At 48.3% G+C, this 22,040-nt stretch overlaps 2 protein-coding genes across 5 annotated transcripts in view; one reads left to right on the top strand and one right to left on the bottom strand.

Moving 5' to 3' along the window:
- The window catches only part of SLA (Src like adaptor), a 36,498-nt gene extending 15,693 nt beyond the window's left edge, over window positions 1–20,805 (top strand). For 2 of the 4 annotated variants that reach the window (XM_043483793.1, XM_043483791.1), the window contains 6 exons: window positions 5,708–5,807; window positions 6,638–6,724; window positions 10,081–10,184; window positions 13,527–13,658; window positions 17,730–17,862; window positions 18,729–20,805. In XM_043483793.1, coding sequence (XP_043339728.1) covers window positions 5,708–5,807; window positions 6,638–6,724; window positions 10,081–10,184; window positions 13,527–13,658; window positions 17,730–17,862; window positions 18,729–18,945 — 773 coding nt within the window. In that variant the 3' untranslated portion in view covers window positions 18,946–20,805. The remainder of the gene's footprint in view (window positions 1–5,707; window positions 5,808–6,637; window positions 6,725–10,080; window positions 10,185–13,526; window positions 13,659–17,729; window positions 17,863–18,728) is intronic. The other 2 variants (XM_043483795.1, XM_043483792.1) reach the window with 1 other exon arrangement.
- Window positions 1–22,040, bottom strand: part of TG (thyroglobulin) — a 235,697-nt gene that overhangs the window by 75,135 nt on the left and 138,522 nt on the right. The window lies entirely within an intron of this gene.

The following is a 22,040-nucleotide window of genomic DNA, read 5'->3' as shown; positions in this document are numbered from 1 at the left end:
CTGGAGAATCCCCATGGACAGAGGAGCCTGGTGGGCTGCAGTCCATGGGGTCGCCAGAGTTGGACACATCTGAAGCAACTCAGCAGGCATGCAGTATAGGTGGTGCTCAGCTGTGACGAGGAAAATGGGGGGTCAAGAGCAGAGTCTGCTGTTAGGTTACCTGGTTCTGAAACTAGGCCCTCAACTTGCTGGTTGTTTTTTCTGGCAAGACTCTCCACCTTGATGTCCCATCCAAGAGCCTCAGAGTCTGCTCAGTCCCACACTTGCCCATCTAATCGACAGAGAAGACCTCTCTGGGCCATTGTGTCTTCCTTTCCAGGCCATTACAAAGGACCCACAGGCACAAGTGGCCCATGGTGACCAAGAGAACTCAGCAGACCTGCTATCAGGCCACTCTGCCCAGGCCTGTCTCATTGCTTATGTGTGTGTTGGTGCCAGGGGTATTTCCTGTGAAAGATAACTAAAAGTAAGACCTGCTTTGACTCCTCCGTAGGCCATGAGTTTGAGCATGACTCAAGGGAATGCAAAACAAGAAGCTGAGCTCACTAAGTTAGTTAACTCCTGTCCCACCATCTGCACTGAGTAGCTTTGTGTCAATTCTGAAGCCACAGTTAAATCAGTTTTTGTCCCAATTTGTCATGAGTCAAAGGTCAACTGGGCAGAGCTTGGTAACTAAGTCCCAAAATGAGCAAAGAAGCTTCGTGACCTCACCATGAGCTTGGCAACCCCCATGCTTTCCCCTGAACATGTTTCTGAAACTCCTTCAGCCTTGCTTTCTTCACCTTTTAAATAAGAAGATGAAAGTCGCTCAGTCCTGTCCGACTCCTTGCAACCCCGTGGACTATACAGCCATGAAATTCTCCAGGCCAGAATACTGCAGTGGGTAGCTTTTCCCTTCCCCAGGGGATCTTCCCAACCCAGGGATCGAACCCAGGTCTCCCACATTGCAGGTGGATTCTTTCCCAGCTGAGCCACCAGGGAAGCCCAAGAATACTGGAGTGGGTAGCCTATCCCTTCTCCAGAGGATCTTCTCAACCCAGGAATCGAACCAGGGTCTCCCGCATTGCAGGCAGATTCTTCACCAACTGAGCTATCAGGGAAGCCCAAATAAGAATATATGTTCCGTATATTTATCGTGTTGTATTGGAGCCAAGAAAGTAAAGAATGCCTGCTTTTGCAAGATGGTTATACATGGGATTTACTAAAGGCTTTCTGCATTTTAAAAGAAATGATAGGCCTTGCCTGGTGGTCCAGGGGCAAAGACCCGGGGCTCTCAATGCAGGGGGCCCGGGTTTGATCCCTGGTCAGTGAACTAGACCCCACATGCCACAACTAAAAGATTCTTCATACTGCACCCAAGACCAAATGCAGCCAAATAAACTAAAAACTTTTTTGCACTTGGATTGTTATTTTCCTATGCAGCTAATTAATATGGCTTTCTCTCAATGGCTCAGGCCACTGAAATTCATATAGCAAAAAATTAGTTTATATTGAAATGCAAAAAAGCACAGATGCTCTTTATATGTTTTTAAATATAACTAGTTATGTCTCCAGGACTATTAATACTGTAAATGTAGCCTTGTGGTTAGGGTTTACTAAACTTACACATCAATAAATTCTACTTGTTTATACAATTGAAAACCAAACAAAAAAATGAATGATAATGCTACTCTAAGGAATAATAATGCAAAAAAAGGGCCTGTCCTCTTGTGACCAAGTAATATTTGTGGCTAGTAAGTTTCTGCCTCAGTCTCCTTCCACTTTTGGATTCATTTCCTATTTTACACTTTTGTACAGTGTGTTTAATCTGACTCATTTTTGCATTCAGCTATCAGCAAATATTTGGTCTCTTGAATTGCATCTTCTATTCTCACCAAATGGCGTTTATTTTTAGAAGATAAGAATATTTTTAAATTTACGGGACTAGAGGCTTTGCAAAATTCAGAACACTACTGGCTGAGGCTGGCCTGGGATCACAACGGAAATGATAACCTCACCCCCTGCCATAAACACGATACCAGCTACCGCTGACTGAGGCAGGCTCTGTTCATACACTTCTTCATGAATCCTAACCTGATGCAAGAGGTCCAGTGTGACAGTTCCAATTTTAATACATGAAGAAATCAAGCTCAGATGAATTAAAAATAAATCTCTCCCCAACTCACAGAACAATTATGCAGAGGAGGTGGAATTTAAGCCCGGCCTGATTGATTTCAAAGCTGGTCCTCTCTTCTGAAAGCTCTCCCTGGATTTCTCCTTTGTCTGCCCAGCACGCATCTCATCACTTAATTCGGTTCCTTATCTTGAGTCTGCAATAATCCTGTCTGCTTCCTCTGAGCAACTCTTCCCTGTATCCTTCATTTATCTGACTTAATTCAAATGCTCTGCTCTCCACAAAGCTAGGGACTACAGAAGTCCATAATCATGCATTTGAGCTTTATGAGCAAATGTGAGTTTTCTATTTTGCATTAATTTCACCATAGGGACCAAAGTTCATGGAGACTTAGGTGGGATTCTAGCCCCAGACCTTACTTAAAACAGCCGCCCTTCCCACAAAAGTACAAACCAATCTCTGTCTCCCCCTGACTTTGCTGTCTGTTTTTCTAGTGCTGGGGAAACAAGGTGATGGGGTGGACCTAAAATCCCTCGCAAAAGACCAAGCAAGGGCCATAACCTTGAAGCCAAAGCTCGAACTCAGTTTTTCTCAGTGATGCTTAAGTGTCATAGCTATCAAAAAACATCATTATTACGGAAATTCCACAGGAAACTCAACTCTGTTATTGTGAAATTGAAACCCTCCAGCCCCTGAAGCCTGTTTTCCCCTGCTTGAAACAAATTTTTTATAAAGGGATTTTGTTTTTGTTTCTGTTTTTACCATTAAGAACAGACGGTTGCTCTGTTCCACAGCCTTAATCTTGTATCGGAGATCAAAGCCCTGGCTTCTTTTGTAGATACACAGCTTGTTTCAAGGTTCCATTGCTGTCACAGATAACAAAGCTGTGCGTCTCATTTTCACGCTTGTTTTTCAAAACGGTCTGGTTCCGTCACCCCACCCCCACCGCCTACCATCCTGCTTGCCACAAATCAGGCTTCCTTCTCCTGGACCCTTTAAAAAGCTCAGCACGACGGCAGTTTTCCAAGGCCTAGTAGCACCAGGACCTGCTCACGTGTTCATTTGGTAAACCTTCCTTGAGCATCCCGGGCTGGGTGCACAAGACTGCTCCTCCTAGAGTTCACAGCCATTCCCTGATGGTCACACATACGCCACATACAACCCCGGCTTACTGCCTCAAAGGCAAAGGCCAGGGCCGGAGAAGCAGGACCATAGGAAGGCTGGGCTCCTGAGCATCAGGTGATCTCTGAGTCGACAGAGCTGGGAGGGATGAGACAGGGGAGAGCAGAGTGTGGTCCAGGCGGAGGGAACAGCCTGTTGACTGGCTCTGCGGATGGGTAATCTGGCCGGCTGGGAAAAACACAGCGGCCCATCTCAGAGCAATGCAGGCAATGAAGACCCTGTTACTAAGTGGTCCTTCCATAGTTGGGGGCTGTCAATCTAAGAAGAACAGATTTCCGTCATGAAGGCATTTTCCAACCCCTCATTTTTCAGAGTAACCCACATCCCGGAGGGGAAAATGTGACCACACTGAGTCGCGAATCAGCCTCAAAACCAGGACGATTTACCAGCATCGGGACAAACCTGATGCACCGGGCCTGGCTTCCTGGCACAATGCCTTCCTCCGTCCCCTATCTAACATTCTACCTGCAATTTCGTGCCCTTTTTCTTAAAGAGGACCTCCAGATCTACAGAGGTTTCATGTCCCACCAAGTCTGGCTCCATCCCTTGCTAGAACTTGGGAGTTTGGGCTTGAAGCCCAACTGTAGTGCTATCACTAATTATTGAACCAGGTCTGGGCTGCATGAGGGAAGAACTCTTTCTTGATTCAGCAAAGCAGAGTGTGACAGACGACTCCCCACAGGTGCGGGGAGGGTCAGAGACCTCACAGGTCAGCCTTCCCCGGGGACTCCGCTCCTTCTCACGAGCCCTCCCCGACTCCAACGACCATGGCCACTGTGAGTCACTTTTGGTTTCCATCTCACACACAGGGACGTTTGTTCTTACAGGGGGTGTTGTCTGTGACTCAGCTTCCCCAAGTGAACAATCCATCTGAGCACACTATTCCATGGCCATCACTCATTTCTCATTTATTCTTACTCATCCTCATATTTAAGCTCTCTTTCAACTTAGTCTGATGGAGACTATGTGAGTTGGAAACTACAAGACAGATGGGCTGTAAGGGACAGGGGCTAGAGGTCCCACCTAGATCCTAGAAGGTGGCCACCAAGCCTGCCTGGGGTGAACGGGGCAGGGAATACCCTCCTTCCATGACTGATGTATTCTCTAGAATATGAGCTCCATGACAGCAGGGAGACTTGGCTTGCCTTGTTCACCATGCCTGAGCCACAGTAGGGGCTCAGCAAATAATTGGTGAATGAATGGATAAATAGTATGTTACCCAGAATTTTGAGTTCAGATGCCCAGCCAGCAAATAGACTAATAAATGCAACATCAGAGCAAACAATAATTTTCTTTGCCAATTCATTGTTGTTATTATTCAATCACTAAATCATGTCTGACTCTTTGCAACCTATGGACTGCAGCACACCAGGCTTCCCTGTCCTTCACTCTCTCCTGGAGCTTGCTCAAACTCACGTCTATTGGGTCAGTGATGCCATCCAACCATCTCATCCTCTGTTGCCCGCTTTTCCTCCTGCCCTCAATCTTTCCCAGCATCAGAGTCTTTTCCAGTCTGTAGGATAAGCTATTTCCCCAAAGATGTACCCTGATACTGCCCTGTAGCTGAGGTACCTGAATCACTTGTGAAACAAGGCTTTGCTTAGTGACAAAAGGCAAATACATGCTGTCACTCTATCTTTAGTCTACAGTAAGCTGTACTAACCTCAACCAGAATGAACCAGAAAGCAACCTTTCCTTTTCAAAACTGCACCAGAATTACTTTCAACATATGTATGATGAGTACTTGATTTTTTTCCTACCTCTCCACCAGCAAAGGTCCTTGTTAAATAGACTTCTGACTTGGCACGTTACATTCTGTGGGGAAGAAGGCCTTTATTGAGCTTCAGAGTTAATAACCTCCTGGTCCTGGTGGGTCCCCAGAACTCACGGGGCCTAGCCCTGACACCGCCACTTCAATAAGTTGCAGATGTGGGACTCGAAAGCCCCAAGGAGGGTACCTAAAGTCATGGTAATAAGACAGGATGTTTTCACAGCATCTCATCATTCATGGGTGCTGCTATATACTTTCATCTTATCTCACAAAAATCCTGGAAAGAGGAGTTATTAGTCCCATTTTAAAGATGGGAAAATGGAGGCTAGTAGGCATTCCAGGACTTGCCCAAGAATATATGGATCAGTAGACACAAGGGAACATCCTGGAGTCAGACCTCGTGACCTCAGCTCAAAGACCTCTGGATCCCCCTTTCCCAGATGAAAATGTCCAGGCCAGGGCAGGGATGAGCAGGAGAGTAGGTCACCTGGCCCTCTGGGTTCTTTCGGGCACCTGACTCACCATTCCTGAAGAGAGGAGGACCAACTGAAAACTGCTGTTTCAAAACAATCAGCTGCCTTTTGCTGTGAAGTCCCCAGGAAGGTCTTACCTCTGCCCCCACCTTGGTTTTGTCTCCCCAGAACTGGATAGTGACTTTCTGGCTGTGCTAAGCGACTACCCGTCTCCTGACATCAGTCCCCCCATATTCCGCCGTGGGGAGAAACTGCGCGTGATTTCTGAGTGAGTGAGCTTTCCAAAACTTTTATGATGCCCCTGAAGAACTCAATGCTGGTGGGAATTGTTAGATTTTTGCTACAGTTGTCTGGTTCCCCATGGGTCCTGGTCCTGTTGTGAGGTGAGAAAGTTGGCCCAAACAGCGGACCTCTGGGTTTAAGCCTCCTGACTGCCACTGGTGCTCTAAAACTTTCACTGGCTCTCAGTTGCCTAATGGATAAAATTGAGATTTCTTAACTTGGCTTTTGAGACCCTTTACAATCCAGCTTCTGTTTCTTATGTTGGCCTCATCTCCCCCCGACATGGGCAAGGTTGAGGTTATACATTAATGCAAACTCAGGAAGAGGACTCAGGGATCTGAAGAAAAAAAAAACTTCTGATGATAAACAGAAAGGTATTGCCTTCTGACTTGTTGTCTCTTTTAGATTTGAAAAAGGCTATAGAAGACATAGGGGCTCTGAGCCCCTTTTATTTAGATCCTCACTGATGTAGACATGTGAAACTATCTTGGTTACACCTCAGGGTCTAATTTAGCAGAGTAAACATTTATTTTTTAAAAAGCCTCCAACCATGGAAGACAAGTCAGAAACAGCTGCTGATCCCTGAAGGGTGGCTATTGCCAGCACGTGGGAAGAATTTCTGTTTAGATCAAAATGGGGGGATATACTTAAAAACTAAATTTTCATAGGGAGAAAGTCTAGTTAATGTGGCCAAGGACAGACCTTGAAAAAGGAACATCCCAATGCACCCTGGGTTACATCTGGTTACTCTGTTCATTCATTCAATTACTCACCACTTCCCTAGTCATTCTTTTCTATTTGTTCTTATCCTTCTAGTGAAGGGGGCTGGTGGAAAGCCATCTCTCTTAGCACCGGTCGAGAAAGTTACATTCCTGGAATATGCGTGGCCAGAGTTTACCATGGGTGAGTACATTTCTAAAATAGCATCAATAAAGCACAATCTCTATGAGAATGTGGGCTTCCCTGTGGCTCAAACAGAATAGAATCTGCCTGCCATGCAGGAGACCTGGGTTCAATCCCTGGGTTGGGAAGATCCCCTGGAGAAGGAAATGGCTACCCACTCCAGTATTCTTGCCTGGTGAATTTCATGAACTGAGGAGCCTGGTGGGCTATAGTCACGGGGTCACAAAGAGTCAGACATGACTGAGTGACTAAATTTCATTTCTATGAGAGTGCATAGAGAGATCCCAGCAGGGGACACTGGAAAGGAAGGTGTTGGTTGAGCAGGGTCACTTCTAATCTTAGCTCAGTCTCTAAGCACAGAGGTGTCCTTGAGTTAACCCTTTCTCTCTCTGAGACTCAATTTCTCCATTAGGAAGATGAATAAGGGACCTCACAGGTATCATGTGATGTTGCTATAGCAATAAGGATTCAGGAACTGTGATCACAAGAGGCAGCAGACGAAAGTCAGCCAATCTGAGGCGCAAATCCAGAGACTCTCACTGAGTCTGTATGACAGTGGGCACGTGTCAGCTTCCTATGCCCACTCATAAATTAAATAAGAGCGTAGTAGAGAATGACAGGAGTGATGACCAACAGCCATGGGACCAGAGTCAGGCTGTCAGGAAAATGAGTTCTCGGAGCGGTGCCTGGTGTTACCAGCAGTGCTCAGTACATACTGTGGGTGCACGGGTGCTCAGGCGTGTCCAGCTCTTAATGAGCCTATGAACGGGAGCCCACCAGGTTCCTCTGTCCATGGGATTCTCCAGGCAAGAATACCGGAGTGGGTTGCCATTTTCTCCTCCAGGGGATCTTCCCGACCCAGGGATCAAACTCGTGTCTCCTGAGTCTCCTGCATTATCAGCTGGATTCTCTACCACTGAACCACCTGGGAAACCCACTCAATACAGACCAGCCACATTCTTATCAAATCATATCCAGCACCTGGAGAACATGCTGCCAAAAATGCTTACACACCCACCCGGACAAATGGAGAAGTTAAGCAAAAAAGGAGCCCCTTTAAATAATAGAGCATGCAGATGAGAAAGCAAAGATGTTTGTCTCCCCTGCAGTCATACAGAAGAGGCCACGGGACATGACAGGTGGCCCTGGTGGCCAGCACACCCCAGCCAGGACAGGTGTGGCTCAGCCTGGCTTCCACAGTGGGGCCTTGGAAAAAAATTCCTCAGTCTCCATGAACCACAGTCTCCTCATCTGTCCAGCTACCAAGGCCAGACCTTGGCATATAGGACGGGAGAAGGGAACTCCACTTTTCATTTGAGGGGTCCAGAAATAACTTCCTTACAGTCAGAGAAAGACTCTGCAAGCCACCTGCTCACCTGGAGAAGCAGAGCGAACTGCCTAAGTTTTCTGAAGCATGGAACCCAGTGCATGTCATTCAGTGTTACTGATTCTGATGATGAATACCAAGAGTTGTCCCTGTGCTGAGGATGACGAAGCTGAGCAGAGGAGGGGCGGTGGTTGCTATGAGAGTTACGTCCTGAAAGAGACGTGAGTCATGTAACTCTTATCAGCTGTGTGTCACTGATCCATCTGTGCACTCAGCCAACAGGCATCAGTACTTTCGTGCTGAAGAGGCCGTGCTGAATGCCGGCATGAGTGGGGACAGGGGGTGAAGAACCCAGATGAGTAAGATGTAATCCTGACCCTACAGAGCTTCCAGTTCCAGCTGGTGCAATAATGTCCTGAAAACCCAGAGCAGGAAGACAGGGGGTGCAGCACAGTGGTAATGGAATTGGAAAAATGCATCCCAGTTCTAGCACTGTCCATTGCGATGTGGGTGCGTGCATGCCCAGTTGCTCGAATTCGATTCTTTGTGACCCCATGGGCTGCAGCTTCCAGGCTCCTCTGTCCATGGGATTTCCCAGGCAAGCATACTGGAGTGGGTTGCCATTTCCTACTCCACGGGTGGGGTCACTTCAACAAATTAATCACTCTGGCCCTCAGCATCCTCATCAGTGAGATAGAAGGTATGCTCTTGATCTTAGGTGGTTGATATGAAGGTTAGATTTCAAGTGTGTGATATGGTATGGGCCCATAATTAGTATTCATGCATGGATATTATTATTGCCATTGTTTTATTATCTTCATTTTTATAAGTGGAATCTCATGAGAGGACTTTAAAGGATGAAAGTTTATCATGTATGCTAAAACAAATTAATATGCCACGCATCACGGAGAACTAAGGGAATAGTTGAAATATTTGGCCGAATATGGTGTCACCATGATCTTACTAACAAGAGCACTCTTGGAGACCAGCACATAAGTAAAATGGCATCTGATGTTATGTCTGCGGGTTTCTCACACGTGGTGGGAAGCCTCAGCCAGCCACGCCAATGGCCTGCTTTCATGCCACGGGGAATATTAAAGGGTGAGAAACAGCAGAGTGTTAATACTGCCACAATACTCGCTCATCCAGACATGTGATCAAAAGCCAGGGCCCATTCCCTGAAACACAACATCAATTAAGAAGGGATGTGCAATTGCTTCAGAATACACAGCAGCCAACTGCAAACAGCATTTCTGCAACACGAGTCAGGGCCCTTCCCCTCAGAACTCAGATTCCTTTGTGTTCCCAGCTGCTTTCTAAAGCATATGCACAGTGCCCACTCTTCTCTGAAGGTGAGCATTCCATTGGAAAGCTGGGCTACAGTATTATAACTGTTTTATTTTTTAACAGTGAAGTGAAAAAAAAAGCAAAGAAATGCATCATGCAATGACAACCGAGTTTAAAACGTGTTGGAAGGGAGAAAACAAGGAGGAAATAGAATGTATGCAGGGTGGGGCGTCAGGTGGTGAAATTAGGCACCGCCATTTCTTTCATTTTCTTTCTTTCTTTCTCATATTGACTCATTCTTTCATGGCTATATACCACGGCTTGATAACTTGGACACCCAGGTGAGCAAGACAAAACCCCAAACGACAGACACGGTCCCTGCCCCCGCGGATGGAGGAGCTGAGCAATCAGAGTATAAGGAACATAGACATTAAATAAACTGCCCAAAAGGTCCCTTATCATGTTTTAAGATGCTTTTATATAATACAGAATGGGTACCATGTAGCTGGCATTTAAGAAACAGGATGAGAAAGATGCTGTGTGCCTCTCTGTGTCATTATGCTATGTAACACCTGCCTTGCAGGTGAATAAATGAATGATGAACCATTGATTGCCTTGCTCTATTTTTTAATCCCAACAGTGGGTTTTATGTTAGCTGGACCTGGATCATTTCTGCATCCCTCCTGTCTTCTGGTGGGGAGGGTACATTCAGGGTACTCACAGCTGTCTTTCTTGTCCCCAGCTGGCTGTTTGAAGGGCTGGGCAGAGACAAGGCTGAGGAGCTGCTGCAGCTCCCGGACACGAAGATCGGCTCCTTCATGATCAGAGAGAGTGAGACCAAGAAAGGTGAGCAGCCTTGAACACATCTTTCCATGCGGGGGTCAGAGAACAAGCTTTGCTCTGGGCTGATTCATGCATCACCCAGCTCAGGTCCCCTTCCTCCCACGATGCATGTGAATCGACCCATGCGGTGAGCTCCCAGAAGCCCACACACCGGCAGGGTGGCCAGCACCGAAACTGGGGCACTGGAGCCAGGCCGCAGGGAGCTGGTGGGCCACAGGCTCAGGCTCTGACCCACGCCAGGCCTGGCAGACTCCCACTGCAGAATTTCCCAACCTCGGAGAAAAGATGAAAACACCAGTGGGCAGTGCCCAGGCCAGAGAGAGCATGGGCCGCAAAGCTCTGTGACTGGGGCAAATCATGTACTTCTCTGACCTCAGTTTTCTCATCTGTGAAATGGAGAGAAAACCCTTTCCTTGTGAGACTGTGGTGTGATTCAAATGTAATGATATTTGTTGTGCTCTCACAACACAGCAAACCTTCAATCTTAGTCCCTGTGCTCTACAATGAAATCAGACAGCTTAGAGGACTGGGACGAGCAGATTCACCATGGCCTTCACCGCTGTAATTTTCATACATCCTGTGCAATAAGTAATTTGGTGAAAAAGAAATAGCCGGGCTTTGCCATGGTTCAAAGCAAGAGTCTCCAGCTCTAGTTTGGCCTGTTTGAATCACTAAGAAGTCACCTCCTCTCTCTAGGCCTCTTGTCCTTTCTCTATAGCATGGGATTAACAACAGGAACGTATTTGGTAGGTGTCTGGAATAGGTGGTGGTGGTTTAGTTCGCTAAGTCGTATCCGACTCTTCTGACCCCAAGGACTGGAGCCTGCCAGGTTCCTCTGTCCATGGGATTCTCCAGGCAAGAATATTGGAGTGGGTTGCCATTTCCTTCTCCAGGGGATTTTCCTGACCCAGGGATCAAACTCAGATCTCCTGCACTGCAGGCAGATTCTTTACCAACTGATCTATGAGGGAAGCCTGGAATAGAGTATGCATAAACTCACAGAAGCCAAACATTAATAGCTGGGGCTTACTCATACTAACGGAGAATTAACATTAACTTCTCGAATACAGAAAATAGCCCCACAATCTCAGCCTGCTTCTTGTACACCCACCATCAAAGAAGAGAAAGTGTGGTTTCTGAGACTATCTCCCACGTGCTTATTAAGCACCAGAGCTACCTGGTACTGGATTGAGCCTTCCAGTAAAATGAGCGCCAGCTTTCCTCTGGGGAAGCAGGGACCTTCTCTGTGATATAATGAAGACTCCAGGACCAACCTTTTTCTTAAAAAACCTAAATATGCAGGGTGAGAGCAAAAGCAAAGCAGAGGCGAAACTTCCTTTGCAGGTCCCAGGGGGTCTCCTGAGGTAGGAGACCCAGACCCAGGCAGGGTCAGGGGGTGGTGGGGGATGGACCCCAAGTGTAGGTGCCAGAGCTGATCTAAAAATAGGCTGAGCGGCAGCCTGGGTGGGGGCGGCAGGCTCTGCTCCCTCGGGTATGCAAAGTTCTCATAAGTTTCCACCTGCAGCCCTTGAACTGCTCGCTGTCCTTTCAGTCCCTGTTGCCATTACCAGAAGACACATGCTGAGCCGCCGCAGAGGGCGGGCCTGGGAGAGCGAGGGATGCTGGCCGCTGGAGAGGCCTGCCCCAGGAGGACAAGGTCCCACCCGCCTCAGGGCGGCCACTTCTCAGCAGCGTGCCTCCAGCCATTTCACTGCTTGCTCTGAGTCTCAGTTTCTCCAGCTGTAACAGCGTCTGAGGACAATACCTCCCAGGGTCTTTCTGAGAATCAATAGAGAGGTTGCTATGAAATAGCTCAGCCCCTGGCCCTGCATATGCAAGCCACAGCTCAGTACATGCAAGTGTCCCACCCCACTCACTGCCCTGTGAGCTTTTTCCCTCCCGGAGCCCTAGAAGACAGCAAGGAGGACCCGTGTGTGTGTGTGTGTGTGTGTGTGTGTGTGTGACTTGGTCGTGTCCAACTCTTTGTGACCCCGTGGACTGTATCCCCCCAGTCTCCTCTGTCCACGGAAATCTTCCGGCAAGAATACTAGAGTAGGTTGTTATTTCCTACTCCAGGGGATCTTCCCAATCCAGGGACTGAACCCATGTCTCCTGCATTGCAGGCAGATTCTTCACCATCTGAGCCACCAGGGAAGCCCGAGAACCCTTACACGTGACCTAAGCTCAGTTCTCTCACTTTCCATTTGAGGCAATGGAGGCTAAGAGAGGTGCAGAAACTCACCCAACGTTCTACTCTGATGAACCCATCTTGGGTTCATGGTGCTGAAGAAAAAATAACACATTTTATATTGCTGAGGGATACTCAGAAAAAAGTCTTCACAGCCGTATTTCCTTCATTTCTGAGAACACCATGCCCAAGTCAGAGGGGAAGGGTCTAAGAAAAAGGGGCCACAGCTGTAAAGCCCCTTCAGCTGCCTGATGGGGCAGCATTGGTGGGTCAGGGAGGAAAACGAGAGCACAAATATCTCAGAGTGTGAACTCGAGAAAGACTCAAGAGTGACCGCAGATTCAGGACGTACAGATTACAACCCAGTGCTAGTCATTTCATTTGGTCTAAGGACCCCAGTGGCTCAGACGGTAAAGAACTCGCCTACAATGCAAGAGACCTGGGTTCGACCTCTGGGTTGGGAAGATTCCCTGGAGGAGGGCATGGCAACCCACTCCAGTGTTCTTGCCTGGAGAATCCCATGGACAGAGGAGCCTGGTGGGCTATAGTCCATGGGTTTTTTCAAGAGTCGGACACAACTAAGCGACTAAGCACAGCGCACCAGAGCCCACAAAAGGATGTGGAAGCCTCCCACATGGTAACTAACAAAGCAAAGATTTAGCCTCTGTGTTTGGAAATCTGCATTGCAGGTACTATCCCTGGTGGTCCAGGGGCTAAGACTCCATGCTCCCAATGGGCGGGGTTCGATCCCTACTCAGGGAACTAGATCCCACTAGATACCAAAACTTAGAGTTTGCATGCTGCAACTTAAAAAGAAAAAAAGATCCTGTATGCTGTATCAAAGATCAAGATCCCATGAGCCACAACTGAGACTCAGTGCAGCCAGATAAAATAAATACATGAATATTTTTGAAAAGAAAAGAGCATTGAGGTACGGTTAATGCAACTGGACTGCTCAAATACCACGTTCCTGGAGATTCCAAAGAGAGAGCTACATCCAAACAGATGAGGTGTGAGCAGTTGTTGCTCAAAACCCAAGAGCATCTGTCTGGGTACCACGGTCATATCACAAGGCTGAGGAGGTCTCTCCACCTCCACGGTAGTGGGCTCCTTAGCTGGTGGCCCTGGGGTGATGACCTGTCCTCCACTCCCTGCAGGTTTTTACTCGCTCTCGGTGAGACACCGGCAAGTGAAGCATTACCGAATCTTCCGTCTGCCAAACAACTGGTATTACATTTCCCCGAGGCTCACCTTCCAGTGCTTGGAGGACCTGGTGAATCACTATTCCGGTAAGAATCACTCCATCAAGACCAACACGTGACATCCCTCTTGGCTCACTGCCTACCCCCCGCTCCAACTCTGGGCCCTCAGTCCAGGCTGCTCCCCTAGACCTGCCTGGTGATTTATTTGCTCTCTTGTCCATCCTGCCTTCTTCATATGCTCTTTTCTCAGTAATTCAGACTGCAAATTTCAGGCTAAAAGAGACTGAATGTGAATGCTAAGTAAGTAAAACGCAACCAACCTCGACTTCACCCTCCCTCTGCCTGTAAGTGAAATGAATCAGGACGCCCCTACAGTCAAAACCACAGATGGCCTGCACTTCCTTAAGTGGGTCGTACACTTGGGCCTCTGGGGCTTTGCTCTGAAATGCCCTTCATTTCCCCCTTTCTGCATGTCAAAGTCCTCATCGACCTTCAAGGCCCACAGGAAGCCCCCTCCTTGACGAAGCCCTTGGAGGTAGAAGACGAATGGCCTGTTTTTTCTCAGCTCCCCTGCGTGCCAGGTGTTTTTCTGCCTAGAATTCTGGGCGTTCCGCCTGGTGACCTAGTTAAGTGTCTACTGGTCTGTGCTTCTCAACAAGTTCTTAGAGACCAGGGATTATACTTCATTCATCTGAATGTCCTTCCTGGGCCCGGGAGACAGGTCCCAGTGTTCCATGCTGACCGGAGCACCCTCCAAGACAGCGGATACAGAGCAGGGTTTGATGGAGGTGATGGGTGTAGTGCATAGAGTTGGAAGAGGAACTGTGAATTAGACTGACCTGAATGCCAGGTCAGGAGGTCAGGAGTTAAGAGTTTCACCCTATGGAAAAGGGAGAAATGATATATATATATAAAAAATAAAAGTGGCTCCATTTCTAAAAGCTGGCTCTGAAACCATCTTGTGTTCAGATCCTAGATCTGGGCCACCTTGGGCTGGCGGTTCACCTTTGAGTCCATCCTCAGAGTCACGCAGACGCTAAGTGTTCCTACCTTGAAGACGCGGTGAGAGTTCACCGAGTCAGTGCGGGGAAAGTGCAGATGAGAGCACCCGGGACATAAACGTGGGCTCCTGTCACTGCGTGAGCCGCTGTCCCCTGACTGGGAGGGCGCCCTCCTCCCCGCTTCTGCCACGTGCGAGAAGGGAAGACAGAAGCTGCTTTCACTGCACAAGCATCTTCCCCCTTCCACATTCCAGACGTCTGAACCCAAGCCCTAGATTCTTTAGGATGTGTGATCTTAAAGGGCCTTTCAAGGTGAAAGGAGGCATCCACGGGGCTGGGTTATCACACCTGGCCTGTGAGAAGTGCAGGTCAGGAAGGGTCACTCGGGAGACCCACGCCCAGACGTGGCTCTGGGCTCTATGAGTTCCTGGGTGAAGACCTCCACCTCGTGAAGCCCACTTCGCTATTCACGGAAGGTGGATGAGAGCAGCCCGCCTACAGGTGGTTGCCACAATTCTTGAACATGACAGCTCACGCAACGTGTCTATCTGAGCTTGGCACATGGTGGGTTCCAAATAAATGATAGAGCAAATATTACTCCCATGACACCTGAACACCTAGCAGCTTAGCTAAAAATGAAAGAGGAAGGGAGTCCTGGAAGCAGTCAGCTTTTACTGATCACGAGTAGAAGTTGGTCGTGGTATTTGGCTTTTAATAAGAATCATCTGAGAGGTGTGGAGACCATAAGTTTTGCATAGACAAAAGCAAACATGAAAAGGATGCTGGCCCAGCAGAGATGTTTACAGAGCAGGAGGTCCACGAGGCTTCCCTGCCGTGAACACCCGAGGATCGCACGGCAGCACAGAAGCACACCTTCCAAAAACGGGCCCTGGTCACTGCACCAGCACAGGGGTCAAAGTCAGCAGTCCTCTCTGCGAGTGACTGAAAAGGGTCTGCGGCCCTGCAAGGCTTCTGGTACCTTCAGGACCCCATGGTGGGAATAACGTGGCCAGTTTACATCCCACCAGGTTCTTCCTAAAGGCGCAGAATCTGAGAAAGCATGCACTCAGTTGTGTGAACAGACTTGTTTTATGAGTTACTTGTATTTATTATCCCAGTGCCTTTGGGCAAATTATTTAATAACTTAATAATTATTTAATTATATTATTATTCAAATTTGCTAGTATTGAATTTAATAATTTTGGAGCCTCAGTTTCTGTATCTATGAAGTGAAAGTGAAAGTGTCAGTTGTTCAGTCGTGTCCAACTCTTTGCAACCCCGTAGGCTGTAGCCCGCCAAGCTCCTCTGTCCATGGGCTTCTCCAGGCAAGGATACTGGAGTGGGTGGCCATTCCCTTCTCCAGAGGATCTTTGTGACCCAAGGATAGAATCTGAGTCTCCTGAATTGTAGGCAGATTCTTTATCATCTGAGCCAATAATTTTGGAGCCTCAGTTTCTGCATCTATAAAATGGGGATTAAAATGCTTCTTACAGGATTATCGTTAGAACTACAAAAAAAAAAAAAATGCCTGTGACTGGCTGTGACCTCAAGCTCATGACTTGACCCCAGGGTCTTTGGCTTCTTCATTCCCCGAACGGGTATACAGTACCAACAGCCAGAGCCGCTCAGGGCTCCCTGAGCTGACAGCTGCCAGGCTCACTCAGCACGGGACTGAGGCTACATGCTCAGAAGTGCCGGTTCTCTTCTTTGCCAAAATGTATGTCTCACCCTAAGAATTAACCTTTCTAAGGAAGATGCTCTCTACCACCGCTCGTTTCTTTCATCTTTGAGTCTGACTTGCTGTCCTTCGCCTCCTAACCTGGGAGGTCGTCTCAATTTCCAGCCCCTGACAGGTAATTATTTCAGGTTCACATCCAGTTAAGCTCCCTGTAACCTCAGGGTCCAATCTCACATTCCTCAGTGCGAGCCAGCGTGGGTGGACATCTGTGTCCCCACGGTGAAAGTCACGCGGACATGAAGCATTACTGACAGTCACTCTCTGACTTGATTCTTCAGCTACAATTCCCTTTTCTTCTTTGGCTAGGACACCCCAAGAGCTCCATCACTGTGATGGAGACAGAGCCCAGCAGAGGGGTGCTGTGCTTCCTAAACCCTGGCGATGGGCAGTCTCGAAGCCAGGCTGGCTGCATCCAGACAGGCACTTCATCTTCCACAGGACAAGAGACCCACTGGGCTCTCCATCCTCAGTAGGGCCACAGAGAATCTCCTGCATCTGTGAGAACATCCGAGCACTGCAGGCTCGAGGGTGTCTCACGATGACATGGGCTAGGGGAAGGCTTTGAAGAGCTGGAGGCTCTATCTTAAAGCTCCTAGAGAGATGGGGGGCCCTGGAAGCTCAACTAGGAGCTATTAAAGGAGGATAAAAGGAAAGGATTTATTTAATTTTCATCCTCTTTTGGCTTGAGTATCTAAGGTAGAGAAGAGAGAAGTTTCTTTTTTGTCTTCATCCATTTTCTTCTCGATTTTGCCTTTTATCTTTCTGCTTTTCTCCTCCTATTTCTGTGTCGTTCGTCCTTTTTGGTCTGTCTTTGCTTCTTCCCCTCCCTCCCTCTCTACCTCTTTCTTCCCTCTCTCTTCTCTTCCTCCCTCTCCTTTCCTGTCTTCTTCCCTTATTTCCTTTATCTCTCTTCCTTCCCCCAGAGGCGTCAGCCCCACCCATGCTATATGGACCCTGGTTCTGTGTGCCGTGGGGGACGCAGCAGTGCACATAGCCCCCCAGCACACAGGAGGCCGCCCCGGAAGCTGATGGCCCTGCACCTTGGTGGGAAATCCCTGGGCGTGGGGTCTCCCTCACACGGGCACTCTGCCAGCTTTCCTCACGTGTCAGCTCCGTCCTCTCATCCAACAATAGAGGATTCAGGTTCAGAGAGGGTCCCGGTGATGCGCTATCTGGGTGGAGCTGAGACTCTACCCCAAGTCTGGTGGATCCTGGTCCTAAAGTCTACCCTTGCCTCGTGTCAAGCTAAATGCAGTGTGCGCTCGGGGCATGTTGAGATGTCCTCAACAGCTGCACACATGGTTCTCAGCCCCTTGCAAGTCTCAGCCTCGGTTTCCCCTCGTGAACATCCAGGGCCCCGCAGCACGCACTGGCCGGGGCATCTCAGAGCCGCTGACCGGTTCTCCGTTTTCTCCTCAGAGGTGGCCGACGGCCTCTGCTGTGTGCTGACCACCCCCTGCCTCACTCAGACGGCGGCAGCCCCAGCAACGAGGGCCTCCGACTCACCCGTCACCCTGCGCCAGAAGACCTTTGACTGGAGAAGGGCGATCAGGTGTGTGTGTGTGTGTGTGTGTGTGTGTCCTCCATGCATGTATAAGCCCCAAACCAGCACGTGAGCCCAGCACATGAAAACTGTGGCCTGTTACCGCCAGCCTTGCTACCCCCCTGCTCTGTGCAGGTACAGACCCCGGGAATCCCGATGTCCCTGGGAGACCAACCTGTCTCAGCTCCCACGCCCTGGGTGGCGTGGCCCTAGCAACTCCCCGCTACAGCCTGAGTACCCCCAGTTCTGCACATTCATTCAGCCCTCCTTCAGCATCAGCTGAATATTTTCTAGGTGAATGATACCTCCTTGCATTTTTCTAATTGTCAGTATCCTAGAGGGCAACACACAAATCAGTCTTGTGTAAATTTAATCTTGTTGTAAACTCAATCGTGAAGCTTAAACCCGCCAGCAAAATCCTAAGACGACTTCATTCTTTAAGGGGAAAAAAAAATCTTCCCTTATTTGTTCTGATTGTCAGCTATTGCATTTAAGGGGTATCTGTAAGTGGGAACTGGTGGGTTACCTTATTAATTAAATAATGATCCAGACATCCCACTGGTAAATTCAAAGAAATTCAGTGATCAGAGTTGCCTAGGAAATAAAACAGCCGTTCCTTGTAAATTATCATGAAGAAAGATTAATTAAAATGTACAGCTGGAAGTTTTAGCCATCCAAGGAAACAGTGGCTCAGAGAGGTCAAGTGATTTCTCCAAAATTACACAGCCACAGATTGAAGAAGCAGAATTAGAACAAGTTCGATACATATTAACCAGGCTCTTCATTTGTTTTTCTCCCTTTTCTTATTCTCCTGTCCTCCATCCCACTCCATCCCTCTGCTTTGCCCCTTTCTCTGTCCACTATCTGCCCACTAGCAGACAGCAAGAGGACCCGGAGGGGGCAGAGAACCCAGTCGGTGTGGATGAGTCCCTTTTCAGCTACGGCCTTCGGGAAAGCATCGCCTCATACTTGTCCCTGACGGGAGATGACAGCGCCTCCTTCGACCGGAAGAAGAAAAGCATGTCTCTGATGTACAGTGGGAGCAAAAGGAAGAGCTCTTTCTTCTCGTCACCACCATACTTTGAAGATTAACTGGAGAACAGACACCACGGTGTTTGCCCAAAATAACAGAGGTTATGACTGTCACCTGCCATCCTGCACAGAGGCACGTGGTCCCTGGGGAAACTCATGTCTTCCAGAAGCCAAGAGAAGCCACGTGAAGAACTGAACTCTTGTCTTCTGCATCCATATCATGACAAAGGGGACCCCTCTCTGGTGTCTGATCAGGCACACTGCAAAATGTTGACTCCTGGCATCTTCATGTGAGGGGGTTGGAAGAGCCGTGTGTGTGTGTGTGTGTGTGTGTGTGTATGTATGTGCACACTATGTCTGTGCAAAAGACAAAGATGCTCTCTCAGAAGAAAGTGCACCGGTACCCTCTCCAGCATACCACGCAGCTGGGCTCCCTCTGAGGCCACTAGAGAAAACTTCTGAATGAGAAAAGCCTGAGAAGAAAATGAGCCAGAAGCTACAGCCTGGCAGACAATCTGGGTTTGCAAATCGATCCCCTGCACTGAACTTTTGAAACCCATCTGTAAAGAGACCTCTGGGCTGCAGCTCCTCTCTTTCTAAGGGAGCTCAGTGGCACTAAACGCTAACCTTCCTTATAAACCCCCAGTCGGAAGATCCCTTTGGGCTTCTAGCTCCAAAACTACATGTGTAGAAGTCAGGTGACTTCCCAACTTATGCAGAGACCAGGAGAAATGGGAGAGGAGGAGGCTGCCCATGGGGAAAGCACCAGGGCAGGCCTGGAACTGAGCGAGATTTTGCGACGTCACCAGCCACGGCTCACAGCACAGAAAGGGCTTCTCTGGGATGCTGAGGTTCTTGCCTCTATTCATGCATCCGGTATTCATTCGTGATTACCAGAAGAGGCACCGTGTTAAGACCTGTGTAGGTATCAGGTATCAGGCCCAGCAGTATAGACAGGAAGTAAATATTTGTTATAGACAAATATTGTGGAAGTGCTATGCTGTACTAAGTCACTCAGTCATGTCCGACTCTTTGTGACCCCATGGACTGTTGCCTGCCAGGTTCCTCTGTCCATGGGATTCTCCAGGCAAGAATACTGGAGTGGGTTGCCATGTCCTCCTGGGACTGGGTGACCCAGGAGTTCATGTCTCAGCTGGATCCTTAAGTAATGGAAGGGTTGGCTGGACTGGATAAGTGAGAATGGTTGGATTTTTTGAAAAAAAAGGAACTTGGTTAAGTTCTAAAGAAATCATCCATCCAGTATCTTCTTTTAAAAAGAGTCTGTCAGCCACATGAATAAAAATGCTAAGCTCCAGAAAAGAGGGGAACCAGAGTGGCTTAATTCTGTCAAACAGAATTTTAAGAGATGAGAGAGAAAACACCACAAATTTCTGGAGAAGGAGAAGCAATTCTCTCCGGATCCTGTTAGGAAGGGGTTGCAGTTGCCTCTAGGACCTGTTTCCCCGCCGTTGCAAAGGGGTTCCGGGAGAGGAGGGCTGTTGCTGATAGGAAAAGTCTGTCTGTTCAGCATACACATTCCAGCCATCTGAGATCACTGCCCTGGTGGTGTGTGCACATGCGTTTACACGATTTTCTGTATCATCGGATTCCAGCATGTTTATCCAAGAGGAGGTTTGTGGTTTCCTCAACACTCCCCACAGGCTGTTTCTAAAGGGCTGGCCGATGTATGGGAAATGAATGTAACTCTGGGGACGCCAACTCCCCCCCTCGCCAACGGCAGATGTGTGTGCTGCGTCTTCTGTACTGTTTTCCGTTGTGACCAACGACATGGTTGGGACATTTGGGGAGGACTCGGTGTGGGGGCGGGGGGCAGGTTTTAAATGGGAAGCATTACATTTTGCTAAATCATGTATTTATTCCTGATTAAAATAAGCCTAATAAATATTTAATTCTCGGGGACTCCCCTGGCAGTCCAATGGTTAAGACTTCGCCTTCCAATGTAGTGGGGGGGATGCGATCCCTGGTCAAGGGGCCAAGGCCCCACAAGCCTCAGGCCATAACATAAAACAGAAACAGTGTTTTAACAAACTCAACAAAGACTTTATAAGTGGCCTTTATAAGTGGCCTTACATGAAATTTATATTTCATGTAAATATTTTACATGAAAAAATATTTACTTGGCATGCTGGGGAGAGGTTCCTGGGTGAGGTGGGTGGGTGGTTAGTTCCGAGGCTCTGTGGGTTAAGAATTTTTAAAGAAACTTGCAACTGGAGTGAGAGGAGACCAGGGAACACAAGAGGAGCCCCACACGGCTGGTGTGTCGGCATCTCCTGGAGATGTAGTCATAAGAAAACAGGGCTTGATGACTTTTGAGGCTGTCTCATCTGACTTGGGGCTGGACATCCAAGATCCAGGGAGAGAACAACTTCTTAGCGATTGTTAGGAAAGTTTGGTCTCACCTAGACACTCTTGCATATTACTTGTGATAGTTCTGCAATTTGTTCTTCCAAGAATTCCTTCCACAGATATGTTTTTGGACACCTACTAGATACCAAATGCTGTTCTAGGGGCTGCGACCATTGCAGTGAAACCAGAAGAGGACCTTGCAAGCAGGGGCAGGCGGTGTCCTTCCCAACCTAACTCCCCAGGGAAGCTCTCCTCTCCTTGCGTCCCCTCCCTTCTGCCTGAAGTTCCTGGCAACCCAGGCCCAGCCCCTCAGATGACAGCAAGACCCTAGGATGACAGAGAAACACATAGAAGGAACGTGGCCCCCAAGAAATCATGAGATATCTGGACTCCCCACCTGGGAAAATGTTATGGGAAAGAGAAAAAAGAAACTCACTTGTTATTTAAGCTGCTTTCATGATGGGTCTCCTTGTTAAAGCAGTTGAGCATTTGCTCCAAAGTGCATAGAAATAAAGGGGATTCCCAGGTGGCTCAGTGGTAAAGTATCCACCTGCCAATGCAGGAGACTTGAGTTCTATCCCTGGGTCGGGAAGATCCACTATAATAGGAAATGGCAACCCACTCCAGTATTCTTGCCTAGAAAATCCCATGGACAGAGGTACCTGGTAGGTTACAGTCCATGGAGTTGCACAGAGTCAGACATGACTGAACAACTGAGCACACACACTCACGCATAGAAATAAACCTGATTTGCAGATAGTGAGATAACTTTATAAAACTCCAATGGA

The sequence above is a fragment of the Cervus canadensis genome, chromosome 12 (assembly GCF_019320065.1).
Source record: "Cervus canadensis isolate Bull #8, Minnesota chromosome 12, ASM1932006v1, whole genome shotgun sequence".
Taxonomy (NCBI): domain Eukaryota; kingdom Metazoa; phylum Chordata; class Mammalia; order Artiodactyla; family Cervidae; genus Cervus; species Cervus canadensis.
Note: the sequence above shows the minus strand (reverse complement) of the source record. Positions and strands in the feature narration are given on the sequence as shown.